Raw genomic sequence first — 22,621 nt, forward strand, 5'->3', positions numbered from 1 at the left:
ACCCATGTATTTAAATGTCAAAATAATGTATCAATTTGAAAATAAATGCTGTTTAAAGCTTTGAGGCCATGTTCTAAGGGTGTCTAGTTGTAGGGGTACTCACAAAACCAAACAACATATAACTTTATGCATTTTATTCCTCAATAGAATATTTTGACAATATTTTGAGAACGATTTCATTAATTTTCAACTCATAATAGATGATGATGAATGATGATGATAATGATAATAGATGAGGATGAAATGATGATAAATTCCTGATGAATAGAGAATATCAAGGAGCAAAGCAAACAGCTGTGATATCGTCATACATGTTATTTATTCATCAATTTGTACAAACCATGGACAAAGTAGGGTCATTTCACCACAGGTCCTGGAACACTAACAGTACATCTCCTATAGACATATGGTACCAGTATATCAATTTGTTCAATGCTATATAAGCCTATCGACACATCTGTTTTACATGGACAGACTCTCGTTTTCTGTATCCCGAGGCACCATGTTGGTAGGGGACCTCCCCAGACAATTAGTCGCCTTAATCACTTGGTCGGACACAGCCCACTGCAGGATAAATAAATACATACAACAAAGTATAGGACACCTTCCTGCTCCAAGCAGTCAACAGAACAGGGACACAATATCAAGTATTCAAGGAAATACAATAACTACAAAACAAGACTGCAAATTAATCAGGCAAAATAATAACTACAATTCAGATACATCCCAACTTTTAGATTAACACCTCGCCTTCCATCAGAATACTTGCTTTCTGTACAGAATTTGTCTATATATTCACTTCTTCTGCCTACAGCACTTTTATAATTACTGTACAGAATTTGTCTATATATTCACTTCTCCTGCCTACAGCACTTTTATAATTACTGTACAGATATTTTAACACACAGTCTGGAGTACCAAGGGATGCAACAACATCCCAATCCATTGGCAGACTTTATAAATGAGCACTTCTATAGTACACAGGCTTTTCTGAATGTTAGGGCTGTGGATTTAACAGAGAAACATATACACACTGAGATAATACCACTTCTAGATAGTAAAATCTGTTAATTTAGCACTTTAATAGAGAAAACAGTCTCCATATTGGAAACATTACACACATCTTCACCGATATGTTACATATGGGCAATGCTGAATATTTCATTCATAAAATACCTAACATCACTACTCCAGCACTCTCAACAGGTAAGATAGAACAATGAAGCTACAATACACAGATTGAGCATCTGCACTATTTTCAGAACAATGTAGCACTCTTTTTCACACCTTATATTTCTGCTCCAAGCCTAACCCGTTATCCCACAAGTAAAGATTACATATATGTGCTGAATAACAGCTTACTTGCAGAGAGACAGGGTTATCTGACCAGGGCTTCTTTGGGGTCAGGGAGAATTAATAAGGAGATATATTGGGTCGGGAGAATGTTTCAGGGCCTTTCTTGAAAAGGGAGAATGAATCGGGGCTTACTTGGATAGGGAGAACTAATCAGGACTTCTGGTCTCCCTGAACTAGGGTTGAAGCAAAGTCAATGGAAATGTATAGCTACTATAAGGTACCAATAATGTGGAACAAATTGAAATTATATAAGCATTATGCTATAATATATACAGGGTAAATCTCCTTTAAAACTAAACAAGTGTTATTTGGGGGTAGATAACATGAATCAGGGCTCATCTGGGATGCAGAAACAACTATTTAGGATTTATCTAGGGCAGGCAGAACGAGTGGAGGAGAACAAAAAATAAGTTATAAAGCACTGATCTGCCTAGGCCAGACATTGTTTCTTCACAAAAAACACATATATTGCACAAGGAGTCTAGTTTTAACCCTTCAGCTTAGGGAGTGTAAACTACTTTCTGCAGCATGCTTCGAATATGTTTGCAGCCAGATAAAGTTCTTTCCTTGTCGAGAATGATGCAAATCTCACAGAAATATGAAAGTAGTAAACATGGCACCATGTAACATTCCAAGATTTATTATACCTATATTAAAACAAAAGGTTGTCTTAAATACATCTTCAACATAAAAATTGATGTTTGTACATCAACATTTTTCAAAAGAGACGGGTGAATTGTTTTACATCAGTGGCAGGAATTGTAGAACATTTCTGTATCTCCTTCTATGCTCCCGTCACTAAGAATCAGTCCGGCATCATACAGGCTAGTAGTAGAGTGAGGTGCTCTGCTAATTACAATAACAAATAAATAAGTGGGTGGCACTATTAGCACTAGTGGGGTCTTATTATGAAATCTAGACTCTGCACATACAACAGGCAAATATACTAATCAAAATATAAATGGGGAGAATTTTTTTACACACTATCACATCAGCTACCCAACAGGTTTTCACACACATTCCGTTTCTCCCATCAGCACACACAACCATACCACATTTTGCTGTTATCAAACATCGACAGAAATCAAACAATTTCCAATTTCTAATCACCAGATTCAACATAATTCAACTGACACTTCAACAATTTTACGATATTTTTTTTTCTTCTTTCCTATCTATCATCTCTTCCTGTTCCTTTGAAGAGAACAAGTCGGTCCTTCTCGTGATGTCTTGAACACACTGTTCGTCCGAGTGTCACATGAAAAGAACACATTAACACAGCCCTGCGCCTCCACCTATGTTAGAGCTAACAACTGTCGGCCACCTCAGGCCAATCCGAAGCCCTCTGAGCACTCGTTTATTGCTAACAGCAGCATACGCCTAAGTTTGTCGTAGGTTTCGTACGCTGGGAGATCAAGTTGGTTGAAGCTGAAAAAGTAATGAATTGTTTATTATAAAGATTTCATTTGTTGTCACTATATAGTTTTACAGTTATGCAGTCGATTCCACATTGCTTAATTGTATACAAGTACATACTGCTTGCTTATCACTTAATTTGTGCAAATGGTTATTTAAACAATTCTCTTATGATATTTGCAAGGATTTTTAATCCCAAAGGAACAAGAGGCCAAATGGGCCTGCATCGCTCACCTGGTATCACAATTGAAACCTTAAAAGTGGACTAAAATAAAGCTTGAAAAAATATCAGTGTCTTGACTCTCGAGTCATTCAAAAGAACCTGTTAAAGATTTAAACACACATGATCCCTGTGACCTTAAAAGTCAAACAAGGACATGAAGTTGAACAAAATAACAAGGACATTAAGTCGAACCAACGTTATAGCCTTTCATACCAGAATGCAACTTGCCAAATATCACCACCCTATACCCTTTGTTTATAGAGAAGATTGTTGACCAGATGTGACCTTGAAAGTGTATCAAGGTCATTCATTTGAACACACTTGGTAGCCCTTCATACCAGAATGGTTATGGCCAAACATCATCATCCTAGGCCTTATGAGGTTGGAAATAAAATCTTGACGCCAGACAATGGACAGACGACGCACCACGGCATAAACTTACTTTTCCCTTCAGATAGGTGAGCTAATATTTACCTTTATTATTCCTCGACTATTTCTGTCTGAGCTAATATTAAAGAGACATTTGAATTTGATTGTCACACCTTGCGAAGAGAATGTAGTAAACCCAATATTTGAATGTTTCCATTTCAATATCATTCACATTTTGTTCATGTGAGATTACTTCAATAATTTTACTTGAGTTTCCACATTCATGAAAGTATCGAAAATTCTACCACTTCTGAAATAGAAATGTTATTTAAGTAGAAACTGTAAGATATCCTCTATTACCTTGAAAGTTCCACTGTTATGATTAGCAAATTCCATTAATACACATGATCTGAACCCAATACTTGCATCACACACACTACAGTGCTATTGACGGCCAAATTTGTCTTACCAAGTATGTGCAACAGGCAGTCTTTCTGTCGACCTGTCGTCACGATGGATCTGGAATTTCTGGTATCCGTTCATACCTTCCAGGAAGGCAAATCCCTGCAGAGGTACCTTGGATGTTCCTGTAACAAACTGCAGGAACTGCGCCCTGTCCGATTGCTCAAACGATCTTAATGCCCGCCAGAACCATTGCACCTGAAAAAGCACAATACCCAGTCATAAACTACTGATCTGTTCATTGGAAAAAAATCACATAGGTCTTCCCTCATCAGCCAATATGCATATATTCTTTTCACATGAAGTGAAGGTCACATTGACTTTATTACAATGTATCTCTTCAACAGTTCACAAGTTCCAGCAATTTTAGAATCTAGACGTAAATGTCATGGTGACCTTATTTTACAGAGCACAGCACACCTTCTTTGGGTGATGCAGGTACACTTGAAGTTTCATCAAGATGTTTCCAACATTTCAAAAGCGATAATGCCAAAAGGATTTGGTAAGCAGTAAGAACTAACAATATCTCCATTCACAGACATAATGAAATTCATAATAACATATTAATAATAAAGCATTCAAGAATTCACATCCGGTACATCAAGCTTTCAATTTCAATTTGATTGTGAAATTTTCCCCCCATTAAATTTAAACACACCTGACAAATTTAAACAATTAGATTAACCTGTAATGACGTGCTCCGATACTTGTGGTACTAAGTGTTAGACTTGAGGTCATCAATGTCGATGTTTGACTTACCTGTAGTGACATGCTCCGATACTTGTGGTACTCAGTGTTAGACATGAGGTCATCAATGTCGATGTTTGACTTACCTGTAGTGACATGCTCTGATACTTGTGGTACTCCGTGTTAGACATGAGGTCATCATGTCGATGTTTGACTTACCTGTAGTGACGTGCTCTGATACTTGTGGTTCTCCGTGTTAGACTTGAGGTCATCAATGTCGATGTTTGACTTACCTGTAGTGACATGCTCTGATACTTGTGGTACTCCGTGTTAGACTTGAGGTCATCAATGTCGATGTTGGGCAGGCCAGAGATTAACAGCTCCAGTTCCTGTTCGTTGAATATAGAGATGAGCCTCTTTGGGATGATGTCGTAAAAACCTTCCATGAATGCGTTGAGCTGTTTCCTGATGGCGCCAGTCATCTTCATCCGACAGACAAGTTTCACATATTCTTTCTTGTTACCCTCTGTCACTATCAGCTTGTTACCATCCAACTTCAGGTCACGCGATTCAGTAACACCAAACTCCTGGATCTGATGATGAAAATAGCACAAGAATGAGAATGGATGAAGCCCGATATTATGAAGCATCAAATTGGTTTAGATATGTCATAATATCAGACTAGTATAATATGTTTTCATGAATCATGATGTTGGTTTAAATGATCTATGTAATTGGCTACCCTTTGCCCAATACATTATGGATGTGTGGTGTTTTGTTACCTTCTCCAGGTTCTGATATAGTTTTATCCAGTGAACTGTTTGGTGATATTTCCTTCTATCAACCACAATTCATATCCCTTAATCAATCACAAGTATTGAAGTAATATCTATTATAACAGTCTTTGATATTAGATACAGGCCAACACATAATATGATCCTAACATATTAGATGCTTTCCACCAATCTAAGGATCTGTTCTGATCAATACATACCTCTGTTGAAAAGGCCAGGTCATATCCTATATCTTTGACATCGTTTTCCAACAAGAACACTAGTCCCTGGTAGAATGCATAGTCTTCACTTTCCATGTCGGTGTACCTGTAAACAAACATCACAGCCATGTCAGTAAAACAATTGTACATCATTTGTCTCGGACCAACACTGGATGACTACAACCATATTTACAGAAAATATAGCAGTTACTTGTCCAAGGTAACTTAAATCAAATTTTGTGTTAAAGCTAAAATCACCTTTTCTATATTTAAACAAATTTTCTTTTGATAATTAAATTGTTTATCAACATCATTTAATTGTTTATCGTCATAAATGGCCTTATCAATCAGAATGGAAGTTAGCAAATCAGTTTTTAATTGACCTATGTACAAATGTTAATTATTTTGCACTGTATCACCCAAGAATCTGTTTAAGAGATGAAAGTCATTGATAATACGTACTTGACAGTCTGTCCTATAATGTGTTTGTAGAAGGAGCGAGTAAAATAGCACTCAAGTAGCTTGTTGTCGTAAATAGCCTTGGCAATAATACGTCCCACAAACTTGTAGTAGCTCAGGTGGTTACTGTTGCAGTGGGACGAGGGATTGATTGTGTAGGTAACACGGTCCCCGGGGGAGGTACTGAACAGTGCGTACATCGGATTGAAGATCTCTCGGGCAATGATGATGTACCACTCTCTCAACAGTCCTCCAGCGTCCTGTCCTTCCTCTCCTGTAAAGAATCAAACACCATCATAATTACAAACAACAGTCAGGACTTATTGTGGACAGAAATATTACAATGTATTCTCTATCCAAAACTAGAAAGCCCCCACTCCCAAGCAAAAATGTCTATAAACAGTGGTGATCTCAGCCTTGACCATTCGAGACATTCTCAAACTTGGCCTTTGAATTAAGTTTGATCAAAATAAGTTCAAAAGTTGATAGTGATGTCACTGAATAAGTTGACAAATTTCTATAAATATCAACAATGACCTTTGAACCTTGCAATACAGACTCATTTGATGCATTCTCATACTTCACTTTTGTATAAAGTATGATCAAAATCATTTAAGAATTGAAGTCACTAGATCAACAAGAGCACCACAAGCGGAAACAAGATAGAGCCCTCGGAAGGGTATCAATATTTTGGAAGCAGGTATGATATGATATGATATATATGATATAAATGTGTTTACTGCCACCGTTTTGTTGGTGACTGTGACCCTGCCATCCATTTACTGTGTTTATGGCGTAAGCTATTTTGTGTTCCATAATTACACTTTCGTGGTCAACGTTGTTATTACTAAAACTAGGACCTTGGATTTGAGGTAGGAGTGCTTATATGAGAAGTGGGAACGCAACAATAAAACCCGGCGTTACATATGTTTAAACATGTTTGGATTTTGTATTACCATACTAAATTTGAAAGGAATCTGCATTTTCGATGGAATGCCCTTATTTGACAATGAAAAAGGGGTATAACTCTGCCAAATAGCATTTAAATGTCACGATTTCAGAACTCATTCAAAGCATTCAGGCAATGAAACAACCATCTAGTTTAATTTAAAAAAAAAATAACATCCCACCAAGTTTGACAAAAATTGAGGAACAATTGTTTGAGTTATTGCGTTAACAAACAAAAGTTAACGGCTAAAACAATGAACAGCGTTGCTATGTTAAAGTGTGATATGCCAAAGTTGAAACTCAACAGAAAACCCCGTAATATATGTTAAACATTACTGCTTCTAGCATTGCCGTACAAAATTTGATAGAAATTGATTAAAAAAAAAAAAAGTTCACAATGCCCTCATTTGGCATTGAAAGGAGCATAGCCTCACAATGAAAAAGGGACAAAACTCTGCTGAATAGCATTTAAATATCACAATTTAAGATCTCATCTAATGCATTCAGGTAAAGAAACATCCCACCAAGTTTGACAAAAACTGGAGATCAATTGTTTGAGATATCAAGCAATAGTTAACTGCTAAAACGATTGCCATGTCAAGTGTGTTATGCCAAAATGCGAAAGTTGAAACTATACAGAAAACCCTGTAACATGTGTTGAACATAAATGCTTCTAGCATTACTGTACAAAATTTGAAAGGAATTGATCAATAAATATTTAGAGGCCTATGGGTCTTAACGGTCATACCAATTTGAGTAAAAAATAGTTAAGTATAATGTTAAGTTAAAGTTGTCAGGACCACGAGTTAATCATTCCTAGACAGTTTCAGTTAAATCTTCCTATTAGAACTTGGGGATTTTAAGTTTGGAATAGGTGTTTTTTTCAAAATGGCAGCTGTGGTGGCCATACTGGATTTTTGATCGATCCGAAAAATAACAACACTTTGTCAGGACCATGAGTCGATCATTCCTACCAAGTTTCAGTTCAATCGGCCGGGGTAGAACTTGACATAAAGTTTGAAATAGTTTTTCAAAATGGCGGCATTGGCGGCCATATTGGATTTATGATAGACCCAAAAAATAACAACACTTTGTCAGGACCATGAGTCGATCATTCCTACCGAGTTTCAATTGGCGCAGTAGAACTTGACTTGAAGTTAGAAATAGTTTTTTAAAATGGCGGCTGTGACAGCCATATTGGATTTCTGATTGACCCCAAAAATAACAACACTTTGTCAAGAACATAAGTTGATCATTCCTACCAAGTTTCAGTTAGATTGGCCCAGTAGAACTTGACTTTAAGTTTGAAATAGTTTTTTAAAATGGCCGGCCTTAACGGCCATATTGGAGTTTTGATCGACCCAAAAAATAACAACACTTTGTCAGTACCATAAGTTCGTCATTCCTACCAAGTTTCAGTTAAATCAGCCCAATATATGACTCGTCGTACGACGGGCACGAAATAACACCCAATCGGACCAGGACAGGGCTACAAAAAACTCTGAAAATTCACTTAGTGCACATTCTAACTTACTCTACTTTCCATTTTTCATATTTACCTTCAAACACAATGTAGAACCTGTGTTTCCATTCATCCACAGTACGTCTAAACAGCTCCCTGAAGGAGTCCTCAAATACATGCTCTCGCCGCACATGAACAGCCAGGTCTTCACGACGCAGGCCCTCATCTAAGCGTTCCAGTTCTTGGCGGAAATAGCGGCGCTTCACATCAAAGTCTAGGATGCGTGTATGGTCAACGAGGACGGAGAAGGGGCCGTCCACCAGGGGTGTGGTAGACTGGCGCAGGATCTGGTTAAGTACCGTCCTGTGGGTCTCTTTAAACAGACATGTAAGTGTTACTAGCCATTTCAGGATCACACATAAGGCTAATTCTTTCATATTTCCCCCTAAAATACATTGTCCCATTTACATGTCAGACTTTTTAGAGACATATGTTTTGCTATGTCCTTGGTACTTCACAGTAGATGGGGTTTTTTTGGTATGTATGGTATTTTTTAAAACTTCAAGTTCTAATAAATTTGACCATAAAAAAGGCCAGAAATTTGAATTTGAACAGCTACCAAAATCAGTCAATTTGAGGAATGAACCAATGAGGTGTGGACTGCTACCCAAGCTAGTCAATTTGAAAATGTTATTAAATAATGAGGTAGGCTTACCTGCGAACTTGAGGAACTTCTGGGTGTCTGGTGGGAGGTTAGTTATGGAGGACATGGAGGCCACAGAGTTCTCTCTGTTCAGAAGAGGAGGATCAGACTGAGCCGCTGGGGATGCTGGGGCTACATCAAGATTGAGGTGGGCCAATTGATCCTCACGCTTCTGTGACGGCTGGTCTCCTGACTTGGCATCCTTCTCTCCTGGGGGACACATTACAAATATACAGCTACAGCTACATATTGTACAATAAGTAAACTAGATAATAGCAAATCAAGTAAAATACTGTCACAATTATTTCTGAACTACTTTTCTAGTTGCTATGAATATTGTCTCCTGGGAAATGTTTGACCAGTCGAACTTTGACCCTTCACATGGAAAAGCCATATTCAGTTTGTTTATTTTACCTTTCACATGCATATATGTCACTGTGTACCAATATTTCATGTTATTGGTGACAGTATAATAACATCCTTTCAAAGAGCAATATAGAGGAATTGTAAACATGCTTGCTGCCTTACAAACTGATGCATGTGTCAGACCTTGTCACACAGAGAATAGGAAAATAGTGGAAGCTATGTTGATACCTGCATGTACGATGAAGAAGGCCTCAACGGCGGGTTGTAATATAAGGACGGCGTGATGGTCAGGTGTCTTGGCAAGCTCGGAAAGACAGTCTCCTAGGACCGTCCATAAGTCGTCCAGCAGGACCTGTTCGCTGAGGCGTGGTAAAGCATTTGTCTCATCTTTCTCTTTCTTATCTCCTGAAGTACCTACAATATAGCCATGACTTTAAGGGGAAGTCCTAAGCGGAAATCAACATTGAGTTAAGCGAATACATGTTCGTTTCATAACTTGTTGTGCTTAAATAAAACAAAATGGAGTAAAATAAAGAAAGTAAATAAAACAAAGTGAGGAGGTAGTCAACGATATCATTCCCCCATTCCCACAAACTGATAACATACAACCTTTGACCCTTTAACTTTGACTGATGACCATCAAATCATAATCAGAGATGGAACTCAAGGTTATCATACAATGGTGAATATGAATTGAACCTGTTACGGGGTTTATGAGTTGTATACAAGCTTATTACTATGTACAGATGCACTGACAAAGCAATTACTATAAAACTCTCCTGTATTAAGTGAGCTATAAACACTTTCCCTGAAAATTCCATTTAAAACTAGATGCAACTTTGATTGATCAGGAATTGGTGGGAGTTATGGGCATGTGGATTGGAAGAATCAAGTGAAGAGTTTATATACTGCAAGTCTCACGTTACATAGGTTAGAGTGACCTACATATGGTACGAGACACACCGCCTTCCATGCATGTACCCACAAACCAAGATTCATAACGGTAGGTGAAATAGTACTGGAGATATGCTCCGGAAACCTTTCGGACGGACGGACGAAGCGGGGGTATAAAAAGGTACAGCAGCTTGGCTCCAACAAAACAAAGATACTGGCATTTCAGTAGGCAACGAGTTAATGATTGCATGCCATGAGTCTTACATTTGCTGTAGCTGCTACTCACCTGGCTGATCTATGTCCATAGGTGTTTCAGCGCCCGATTCACGTGCAGACTCTGTTGGCGTGGGCTGATCACTGCCCCCAGTGGGAGCTACCTCACCTCCATTTGCTCCGCCTGGCTCCCCAGTGGCTGTAGAAGTTGGAGTGGCCTCTGAGGGTTCAACCTGTGCCGCAGGTGTGGCACGCTGTTGTAACTCACGGATCTGATGGTTCTGTTGTGCACGTCGTCCAACCATTTCTATGATAGCCTCTGCCTCAGCCTCCAGGGCTGCCATAGCTTCTGCAATGTTACCTAAATCCCGTGAAGCTGAAATGTAGAAACAAGAGATGTCTAACCTTAATCATCTAAGAATTATTTTAGGGAATGCTATCAGGCTCATCTTGAGCATGTATTCTGATCCTCACCACAGACTGGAGATTATCACCAAATCTCATCATAATTTTAACCAAGACGGTACTATTATCTGACAGGTATCATGATCTTGGGCTGTTAATGGATCTTGTAGAGTGATATGGAAATGACATGTTATATTCTGTACAAGAACAAGAGATAAGAATTTGACCATACTCGTTTGTCTACGGCCTCGTTTGACCATGGTTCTGGCAGCGTCTCGGAGCTGGATGATGACTTTGAGGATACGAAGCAGGAACTGCTGGCTGGACGACTTGTTGGTCAGTAGGGACATGGATGGCAGCTGCAATTCGCGGCCACCCTTTACCTTCTTAGGGGCCGCCACCACTATGTTGGTACCCTGTGAAAACCTGACCAAAAAAAACAATGTCAAACCAGCTGATTTTCAATACTTTAATCAGGTATATATACAGCCAAACCCAGTTCTATCAAAGCTGTTGAGACCAGCAAAATTCTGAACCAATATATCCTAACCCAACAACCTTACACCAACAACAAAGAAATTAACTTTGAGATCAATCCAGGATTCATGATATCTTAGTTTGTTATAAGAAAGCTTTAAGGTAAATGATGAGCTGTCAACAGTAGTAAAATGACAGAAAATATTCAGATAATTGACCATCCTAATCCCCTATAAAACCATATGAATCTGAGATTTTACCTGTCCTGAAGAATGCCTTTGCCTGTGGGAGCGTAGGTGCCTTCAGCATCCTTCATCTCCTCGTCCTCATCCTTAGGCCTCCCGCTGTGTTTCTTGAGTTCTTGTAGAAGATTCCTGTAGAATTACAAAAGCATGACATGTAGCAGCTGGTCTGTCTGACATTGACTCAAGATCTTTTTTCACTATTAAAGAAAGAATACATAAGCTAACAGATATTAATAGATTCATTTCAGATCCTACCAACAAAGCTTTCAGTCAAAAATCATGACTCTAGGCCTGTCTGTTCTTCAGAAGAAGTCGTTTGAAGTGTTCGACACATTTGACCCCTGTGACCTTGAAAGAAGGTCAAGGTAATTTTCATTCTCAAACTTTGTTGGGCTCCATCCCAGGAATCCATCAGCCAAATATGAAGATTCTATACCTTTTAGTTCTTCAGAAGAAGTCGTTTGAAGTTTTTGACATATTTGACCCTGTGACCTTGAAAGTAGCTTTCAGGCAGGTGAGCTTAAAATGGCTAAAAATAGGGGGTAGGGGTAACTAAAATCGGCTTTCTGAGTTAAAAGAATTTGATTAAGAAATTTTACTTCCATAATTTAAAAGAAAATATGATTAAAAATTTTTATTTCCATAATTTAAAGAAAATAATATTTTCATCAATTCTACAAAACATTCATACATATCTGATAACACGCTTGGAAGAAATTGTATGAATTTGTTCTGCAAATGGTCAAAATCCCAAAAATCAACTCAAATCACATGTTGTGTTAAATTGGTATCTTTGACCGATCATAGCACAAAAACGAACACACGGACATATATTTTGTTTTGCATTTTCTAATAATCCATTAACTCCTTTTTCCAAAAATCCATATAAGAAAACAGGAAGTTTTTGACTTCTCAGAGGTGTACATCCTTAAGGTTACCAGTGTGAGATTTATACCAGGTGTGTGATTGATTGCAGGCCCATTGGGCCTCTTGTTTTTAGGATTGTACAATTAATTGCCTTGAATGTGAGGACAGGGTTTTTCTGTAAAGATTAGATACCACTAAACATTTTGCTTGTTGTGTTGTTAACCATTAGAAACCATTTTGCTTGTTGTGTTGTTAACCATTAGATATCATTTTGCTTGTTGTGTTGTTAACCATTAGATACCATTTTGCTTAGTGTGCTGTTAACCAATTGTGTACCTGATGTGGCTACAGACAGTCTGTCCCAATTCCTGTGTGCCCTCAAGAAGAAGCCGTAGGACAGCATTTCTTGTGGCATTGTTGGCCCAAGACATACGAAGTAGTAAGTTTGTGGCATCTTCTAGTCCCTCCTCAGAACAGGACTTGGATGTCAGCACCTGTCAGTACAAAATCATCAGTTTTACCGATTCTCTATAGTGAGATAAACACTCTAGTATCCACTTTCAGTTTTGTTGCTTCTAACTTACAGATATTGTAGTAGCTATGATACCAAGATTGCTGATCAGAACAGACCAACATCCAACGATGCTAATCACTACATTTATGTGACACTGTCTTACGACCGGAGATGTCACAACAGTACACCACCGGAGATACACAGTGCTAAATAATGAAAGGAACCTGTCCCATTTTCTTATTAATGTTAATTTGCATCAATATAGCATGCGTTTGTAGTAACAAATCTTTATCTACGTAGTAGTTTATTGTACATACTGGGGCATATTATAAAACATTCACGACTATATACACAAAACCACCACCCACTTTCTACATACCTTGACAGCAAGCTTGAGCTGATCCTCTAATATAACAGGTGCTTCCTCTATCTCCTCCTCCACCTTTTTTGTATCTACAACACACAACCATACTCATCATCCCATATAAATTAATACTGTATACGAAGCCTAATGGCAAAAACTTACAAATGTCTGTCAGTCTCCAAATGAAAGTTTCATATTTCTTTCATCTTAAGAACAACTTTTGAAGGCTATAGAAGGTCGTGTTTCTATAAGCAGGGTAAAACTAAAATATTCTCAATAAAGAAGATCTAACTCGGTGCTCCCGACATGGTGTTATTACATGGTTACAAACTGTAAACAGATCTGATTTTTCAGCAGAGCTAACCTTAGTTTATTCATTTGGTAGAATCACATTTGTACAACTTGAAAATGTGTCTCTCTGCTCCTGTTTTTAAGAACTAAAGCAAGGTCACAAAGATGATTAGCTGCAGTACTTGGTCCATAACTGACCTAAAATGCAGAGACTTGACTAGCCAGATGTATGTCACTGAGGCAGGACATAAAAGATTGTTATACTGACCTTGGCTGCCAAATTTAAGAGTAATGGAATCATTAGAATCCTTGGACATAAAGACTACAATCTACTGAGTTATACATGTCTTATAATTATATACTCGCCTTCAGACTTGGCCGACACTTTGACTTCAAGGGGCGTGGTGGTGCTGTGTGTGGAGCTGGGTGTAACCACCTCAGTAACAGCCGGTGTTGTCAAAGCTGATGTTGCTGTGGACATTGATGTTGAAGTGGCAGTTGTTGGGGTGACAACAGAAGGTGTTACCATGCTGGACAGTAGACTAGGCATGGTACTGGTTGGTGCCTGTGAGGTGGCACGGTTACCTCTTGTGGCATCAGGCAAGCTCATAGACACAAGTCCAAGCAATCTCAGTAGCCGGTCAGTGAGCAGCTGGCTGCGCTTCACCACTGGGTGAGATAACATCAGCATCAGCTGGCCAAGCGGAGATGATTCAAAATTGTAGAAATTAGCTTCACCTTCTGTATTGCTGGTATTGTGAGTCCGTTGAACACCTTTACCCTTACGATTCATATTCACATTGTCTAATTTTATAAGATGGTCCCAAAAGTCTGTTTCTGACTTTGGCGATTCGGCTCCTGACGTTGATTGTTTGGGACTGCTCTGGGCTGGCTCTGGGACACTTTCTTGTCGCTCCTCCACCTCTGCCTCCTCACATTTGCCCACTTCCTTCGCTTTGCAAGTGGGCAGAAATTGACTAGGGAACACTTTGGCTAGGGCAATTAATGTATCAAGAACATGTCTACACACAACAGGAGCAGCCTGGGGATGCACTGTCACAGTGCCAGTACATGAACCCCCAGGTACATGTTTTTTGCCCACTTTCTGAATCTGGAAGACGTTTGCACGACACCCTAGGGCAGCCTCTAGACTAATGGAGAGCCATGACCCCTGGCTCTTAGTGTCATATTTCCAAGTGACATCAGGGGAAGAATTTGTAGCCTTCTTTTTCCCCTTGTCTCCAGCAGCACATTTTCCTTCTTCCACAATGCCATCACCAGTCTTCTGAAGAATTGAGAGAAGAGCACGAATGACCCATATCCTCGTGGGACTGTGGTAGCACAGATTGCGCAGGACACGATGTAGCCTGCTAGTGTTTATCTTTGGTTCATCCACAAACAACAAAACAATCAGACATGTGAGTGCCTCATGATCCAACAGATGTCGTCCCCGGAATTTGATGGCATTCACTCCACTACTGGAGGAATGGTTGTCCATACGATTTGAACCCCAGGCCCACTGGTTGCTTCCACGTGGCACAGCACGCAAGGCATACCTCCCTGCACCCAACCGACCAGCAAACCCTACACAAAGAAAGGCAACTAGTTAGATATATCGGAGGGAAAATTTCCTACTTTTTCATCACTAGAAACTTTTGTGGTCTGCTGGTATGTTTGAACTTGGTCTGCACAGTTTAGTCATTATCATCATCTGCTGTATTTGTATTTGTGGTTATAAACTGCAGATGTTTCACGTTAAACTGTACTTAAAACCTGAAAATAATTTTACATCGCACACTGGTGTGGACAGATTAACAGCCCTTTTTAACCACTTTACTGCTAATTGCTATATTATTATATGTACTTGTAAAACACAGGGCCAGAGGCCTGTATCGCTCACCTGGAAATGTTAACAAAATTGAAGTTAGAATTGCATGATGTCACTGGAAGTGTACATGTATTACATGGTTAGTCAGGGGTTATATTTATATGCAATTGGACAAAATCTTGTCATTCCTAAAATAAAAGGAGGATTTCGAAGAATTTGCTATGTTTCCCCTATTGGGCCCCGCCCCTCTGTCCCCAGGGGGGTCAGACCCATCGCTGATACAAAATTAGTTCCCCTTCACCCAAGGATGCTTTAGACCAAATATGGACATAATATTGTCATTCCTACAGCAGCAGTTTCCTCTTTGGCCATGCCAAAAAGGGGGGGGGTCAGACCCATTGTTTATACAAAACAAAGTTCCCCTTCTACCAAGGGTGTTTCATCCCAAATTTTACAAAATTCTGTCATTCCTACAGAAAAGAAGGATTTTGAAGAATTTGCTATGTTTCCCCTATTGGACCCCGCTCCTCAGCCCCCAGGGGGGCCACAATCACTGTTTATACAAAATTGAGTCCCTGTTGTCCAAGGACGCTCCAGACCAGATTGGGATGAAATCCCTTAATCCCTATGGTAGAAGAAGGAAAGGTTTTTACCTCTATTTCCCCTAATGGGTCCCGCCCCTCTGCCCCCAGGGGGGCTACATCCACCGTTTATACAAAATTGAGTCCCCTTGGGCAAACGATGCTCCAGACTAGATTAGGGTAAAATCCTTTAATCCCTACAGAAGAAGAAGGATTTTAAAGGTTTTACCTCTAATTCCCCTATTGGGCTCTGCCCCCAGGGGGGTGCAACCCACCATTTATACAAAATTGAGTTCCCTTGGCCTAAGGATGCTCAAGACCAAATTAAGTCAAAATCTACTTGGCCGTTCAGGACTAGTAGCGTTTTAAAGGAAAAGTTGACGGACGGACGACAGACGCTGCAGTATTGCATAAGCTCACCATGGTCCTTTGGACCAGGTGAGCTAAAAACACTGATTTATGATCATTTATTTTACAAAACCATGTTCCACCAATCATATTTCAAGATTAGTCAAGTGTACCAGTGTGTCTTAGGATGGCAGATAGAGAACCTGCTCCAGCTTGTGCGAATAGACGATCTTGCATGAGTCGCCGATGTCTATCCTCCAGTTCCCTTCGAAGTGACTGTGCTTCTGCAGCCAGGTCGGGTGGCAGGACAGCAACCATGCTGTCATCCATATCAGCCAGGACCTGTTGTCGTAGAGATGAAGGAAGTGTAGCCAGGAAAGTAGCAGGATCCACCGGAGTATCTGTACCAGGCTGAGCAGGAGTACTCTGGGCCTGCAGACGTGCTTGTTCTGTTCTCTGTTGGGCTAGTACCTACAAGAAACAAAAGTGTTTTTTAGCAAGGTCAAAGGTCATCAATTTTCTTTCCAGGAAGTCTCTCATTAAAGGGCTAATTTTTCCAATTTAGTTTTAACACCATGACGCCGTAGCACTTCCAGAGTGCTTACCTCTTCCTGTATGTTTGGGGGTAGTGCAGCCAGAAACTCTGCGTTGACCTCCATGGTGCCACTGCTGTGAGCACTCTGGGCCTGCTCTCTGGCACTTTGCTGGATCCGCTGAAGTCGAAGCTGCTCCGCGATCACTTCCTGGCGTATATTGTCAGGAAGGGCATCTAAGAATGATGGATCAACACCTTCAGGGACAGAGGGGTCTGAAAAACAGACAACTCACTTTAGAGAATCAATGTTATATACATGGTAGAATATAGTTAACAAAATAAATAGGTGGGTGTGTATTCATAAATTACAATCAATAAATGTTTGTGACTCTTAAATTTTGCAAGTATGCTTAAAATGACACCAATGTTACCATTGCAATGTTCCTAGAAAAGTGAAAATACTGCTTGGTGTGTCCAGAGGAAATGTTCTATTGACTGTTCATTTAACACCTGGATGTTTATTCATATAGGGATTGAATAGAATTTTTTTCATGTTCATTGCGGCCTAGCTCTCCACAGGATATGTAGATCAGCTACTGCTATTCATTGCCGCTATGTACATGAAACAAGAGGCCCATGGTCCTTAACTGTCACCTGAATTATGTAACAAGAATCGCTCACCTGGTATTAATCTCACACTTGTAATCTTAAAAGTGGACTAAAATACAACTACAGGCAGAATATCAGTGTTTGATTCATAAGAACCTTTTAAAGGATTTAAACATATGATGCCTGTGACCTTGAATGTCGAACAAGGACATTAGGTTGAACAGAGTTTATAGTCTTCCAACCCAGCATGCTTCTAGCAAAATATCATTACCCTGGACCTTTTGGTTATACAGAACAAATCATTTAAAGATTTTGGCCTTTTGCTTATTAAGAAGAAGTTGTTTAAATGTTTTAAACATATTTGACCCCTGTGACCTTGAATATAGGTCAAGGTCATTTATTTGAACACATTTGGTAGCACCTCATCCCAGTATGTTACTGGCCAAATATCATTATCCTAGGCCTCTTAGTTATTCAGAAGTTGTATAAAGATTGTTTAAGACAATTGACCCCTGTGACCTTGAAAATAGATGAAGGTCATTCATTTGAACAAAAATATATAGATGAAAGACAAGTTTTATTCTATGCGCTATCTAATTATGCGCTATCTAATTATAACGAAATTGATAACATCATCTTAAAAACTGTTACTTTCACTAAGGGTGATATGAACCTTAGCAGTGAATCAAATAAATGTATTCTCTCATGTGTTCTGGAGTTCATGGAAAAATCTGGAAGATTTTAACTTAAACTAAACTAAAAGTTGTCTTACAATGTGTTTGTATTTGCTATTTTATAACAATAACTCTGGTGTAATTGGGAAGGATGGTACTGTGTATAGTGACAGTGTCTTTGAAGTGTCTCCAACCAAACACCAGGCTATTAATAATTGAAGAAATTAGACTATAGTAATTGGAATGTTAAAATCTATGATATTCTAGTTATTATTTTCTGTGAACATGTATTAAATGGTTCTAGTATTCTCCTATTAATTTGAACATGTATTACATCTTCTCTATAATACTCTCTCTCTATATATAGATGTATATATGAAATGTGTGTATTTTCTCTGGAATGCCTGTGCCTAATCCAATTGTGTTTTTTGAATTTTGGTTATGCAGAAGAAGTTGTTTAGAAGTTTTTAACATATTTGACCCCTGTGACCTTGAAAATAGGTGAAGGTCATTTATTTTAACAAACTTGGTAGCCCTTCATCCCAGTTTGCTTCTGGCCAAATATCATCACCCTAGGCCTTTTGGTTATTAAGAAGAAGTTGTTTAAAGTAAAATATTGACGACAGACGCTGCACCATGGCATAAGCTCAGTTGATTGTTACGTCATTGGTTTGTGAGAGTAACGTCATCAATTTTCGAGAAAACAATGTAATTTTCTCACACAATCCAATGACGTAATAATCAATACCTGCCCACATGAGAAGATAACTCTGCAATACGCAAAGAAGGAATAGTAACCATCCAGGGCACTCGTTGGCTGAGCACCGTCAGCAGTAGGCATTGAGCTCATTTGAAGTTAAATGGACAGCCGTTGAATGTACTGTTTACCAAAAAACGTGCAGATATAAATGATGATAAGTTGGTGGATGAAGTGCCCTGTGTCATTACAAAGTTCTCTGAGTTTAATGTGCAAGTTGATGTCACTGTGATTACCCAGTCGCACGTTTGGGACCAGGGTGTTAGAAAGTTCATGACCATGAGGAACCGATTGAGAGTTCGAGGGGAAAGGGGTCGTTATTCGGCGCCAAATTCTACTATAGGAAAATCCCAGAGTCTGATATCCTAGTGAGGCCTGATCTGCTGCAGCCTGTGGCAAAAGTTAACGGGGTAATACTGTATCTGAAACATAGACACTAACTTTGTGTACCCGATGCACTGCGTGAGGAAGACGGTCCTTCCATAGACCCTGTCGAGCCTAGAGTGGGCATGGTGGTGGTGGCAGTGGTGGGGATAGTCCAGGTAGAGGGTAGTACGCTCCTCAAGTCTGAACCACCTATGGCACCCTCCGTGACAAGACGGGGGAGGGGGATGGATCCAGGGTCCAGGGAGCTGAGAATACTGCTAGGCAGGAGTGGGGTGTTGGGGTCAAGGGGCCCAGAGGTGGAAGTGGGGACGTCTGACATCCCAGTGGCACTCTCTAGCACAGATGACCTGAAAGGTATATAAAAGTTATGTATAAGTTATGAATACATACAAAACATTTTTCATAATTCATAGATTTCTGTCCACTTAATTGCTTAATAGACATATAGTAACCAGAACCTGCTTGAACAAAGGCATGACGCAATCTACTTAAACCATATCCAATTAAGTATTAAAATCATCCTGTTTGCAGTGTGCAAATAATACAAATTATCACATGAATCCTACATTTGAATCAGCACTATAGGTAGTACGGTGACATGTTGACAATTATCACAATGATTTTATGAATGGACTTGTTGAAAGTAAAACTTACATTGAAGCGCCACCCATGAGGAAACTGCGAAGGCCCGAGTCGATGGACTGTGCTGTCTCATGACTGATGATTGGAGATGAAGTGGTGGGCAATATCTCTAGGCCTGACCCAGCTAACTCTTCTGAACTCGCTGTAAACACAAGATCAGCAGTCAAACATTTTGTATTAAAACCCAAAGGTCATACTAGGTCAGAGGTCAAAGAATCTACATTCAAGTTATATTAGTTATATCAGAGGTCATACATAAATCAGTACAAACCTCAACAGTCATACTTATACAAATCAAAAAGGTGAAAAATCGCCATGTATGTTTATCTTTTTGAGGCACTTTCAGAGAAAAATTTTAGAGTGGTTAATTTGTTCAGTCATGAACAATTCAGACTGTGTTTCATCATAATATGCAACTCATCAACTTGATTACTGGCATGCTGTTCAAACCCATTGACAGGCACCAACATGGTTCATAATACTTAATGTCAAAAAGTATACTAACAACAATCTGAAATGTAAAAGACAACATGTACCTATATGTACCTACAGAAAATGCACTTTCAGAGAAAAAAATTAGAGTGATTAATTTGTTCAGTCACAAACAATTCAGACTCTGTAAATCATCATTCAGTGCAATTCATCAACCAAATTGTATGTTCATGTCAGAGCAGCGGACCAAAGCTACTGTACAAGTGAAATTTCAATATTCACCGAGTGTCAAATGTCCTTTTACCACTAAATTAAATGTATTACAAATTTGTTCTCGTCACGACTTATGTAACTAGGGTGATTATGACAACTGGCGAATTGTACAAATTTAGTACCCACTATAAGGTTGTCTTGCCCACCAGTTTCAAAATCTCCCTTAAAAACCTATGTCAACATAAGGTCAGAGGTATAAAGGTTTTTTTTAAAGCTCAAACCAAGCTCTACATCCTAATGGAATATTCAATTAACATTTTTAAATGACACCTACAATCAAACAGTTAAGGATGAAAGTGTGAAGTTAGTTAATTGTCTGATAGTCCAACTGTATCATAGATAATGACTTTCCTAAAAGTCAGGAGTTGCAACTGTATCACAGTGTGACTAATTCATGAGGTACCAACATGCAACCATAAACTTGAGTCCTGCTCACAGCCACATGCCTTAGAAGAATCAACAGTAATCAAAAGAGAATACAAACCAAAGTTCTCCAAATCTATGTCAGAAGTCATCATATCTCAACACAAAACTATCCAAGGCACTTTCAGAGAAAAAAATTAGAGTGATTAAGTTTGTTCAGTCATAAACAGTTCAGACTCTTGCGTATCATCATTAAGTGCACTTGGACCCCATGTTTTAACACTTGTAGCTGCTAGTCTGCTTTTTACTGTGTATTAATATTGTCTCTTGGTTAGGGGTGTGTATCGTGAGTGATGCTGCGATACGATACGTATCATGATACTTGGGTCGCAATACCATACAATGTGTATTTAGCAGTTATTTGAAACCTGTCTTCAATTTCTTATCAGGTCAGTATAATAGGTTCAATATAAATAACATTAAATACCAAAATATACTATTTAGACATCATTTAGTTTTCATATTAATTCACTTCTGGCTTGAATATAATACTAGGATAATACTATCTTGAAACTGCTGTCTGGAATGGAGTGAATTTTGATGATCTAGGGTGTTAATTAATACTTAAAAGCACCATTTTCAACACTTGAAAACGGACGAAGATCATTAGCAATATATTTACCAAATACCCAACATAGAAACAGGACTGCCTTGATTTGACATCTCCTTTTTTAATGTTATAGACGTGTTACGTAGTTTTTCTTCGAACTGGCACAGTAAAGATGGAAGTCTTGACAAGTCATATGTGTGTGCACGTTCACAGTATTTCCCGCATATTTCAGTTTTCCTTGACAATCATTGCAATAAAAGAACAATTTGTCCGTCTTTGTAGAGGTCAGCCTCAGTCCCAATCGGTGCCTGTCGATCCCGATTTGTGACTGTCATTTCGTTTCGAGTTCAAACAGATAACTGAATAAACGAATGATTACCAAGAACTGTATCCTAACAGCAAGTGTTTCACTTATTCTACATCAGAAAACAATAGAATGGCTCTGGCATTCTCTCTTTTTATGGTTACATTGGAAGCACAAATTGAGTACAACTAATATTGTATCAATTTAAGTTTTGCTTAAGCCTACCAACTTTACAAGAAAGTGAAATCCTTTAAACCTTGAACTGTTATGAACTAACCTGATGACTGGACAGTGACCGCCCCCGAGCTGCTGATCCCCGACACCTCCTCTGGAGTGATGCTACCCTCTGTGGGTGCAGCAGGCACAACAGACACAGGCTGGCTACCGACAAGTGGTGCATTTATCTCCCCTAGTCCCCCAAACGTTGATACACCAGTCCGCTGGGAAGCAGGAGCAGGATCTTGATCACTCAGTAGCAAAGAAGCCAGATTCAGTCTGCCATCATTGGGGGCTCTTGGTCTGTTCATACAAATACATATATTTGGATGTATTATTAAGTCTGT

The 22,621-nt window shown here is 39.1% G+C and overlaps 1 protein-coding gene across 7 annotated transcripts in view; it reads right to left on the bottom strand.

Moving 5' to 3' along the window:
* Positions 1–300: 300 nt before the first annotated feature.
* The window catches only part of LOC110442109 (E3 ubiquitin-protein ligase HUWE1-like), a 90,627-nt gene continuing 68,306 nt past the window's right edge, over positions 301–22,621 (bottom strand). For 5 of the 7 annotated variants that reach the window (XM_021485552.1, XM_021485554.1, XM_021485556.1 and 2 more), the window contains 20 exons: positions 22,336–22,577; positions 20,089–20,218; positions 19,489–19,781; positions 17,078–17,280; positions 16,646–16,943; positions 14,082–15,299; positions 13,440–13,513; positions 12,883–13,040; positions 11,695–11,808; positions 11,190–11,383; positions 10,626–10,928; positions 9,674–9,859; positions 9,092–9,289; positions 8,474–8,749; positions 5,970–6,240; positions 5,508–5,613; positions 4,870–5,106; positions 4,733–4,795; positions 3,834–4,024; positions 301–2,784 (listed from right to left, as the gene is read on the bottom strand). In XM_021485552.1, the coding sequence (XP_021341227.1) occupies positions 2,682–2,784; positions 3,834–4,024; positions 4,733–4,795; positions 4,870–5,106; positions 5,508–5,613; positions 5,970–6,240; positions 8,474–8,749; positions 9,092–9,289; positions 9,674–9,859; positions 10,626–10,928; positions 11,190–11,383; positions 11,695–11,808; positions 12,883–13,040; positions 13,440–13,513; positions 14,082–15,299; positions 16,646–16,943; positions 17,078–17,280; positions 19,489–19,781; positions 20,089–20,218; positions 22,336–22,577 (4,858 nt within the window). In that variant the 3' untranslated portion in view covers positions 301–2,681. The other 2 variants (XM_021485555.1, XM_021485553.1) reach the window with 2 other exon arrangements.

Source organism: Mizuhopecten yessoensis, unplaced genomic scaffold, assembly GCF_002113885.1.
Source record: "Mizuhopecten yessoensis strain PY_sf001 unplaced genomic scaffold, ASM211388v2 scaffold716211, whole genome shotgun sequence".
NCBI classification, from domain to species: domain Eukaryota; kingdom Metazoa; phylum Mollusca; class Bivalvia; order Pectinida; family Pectinidae; genus Mizuhopecten; species Mizuhopecten yessoensis.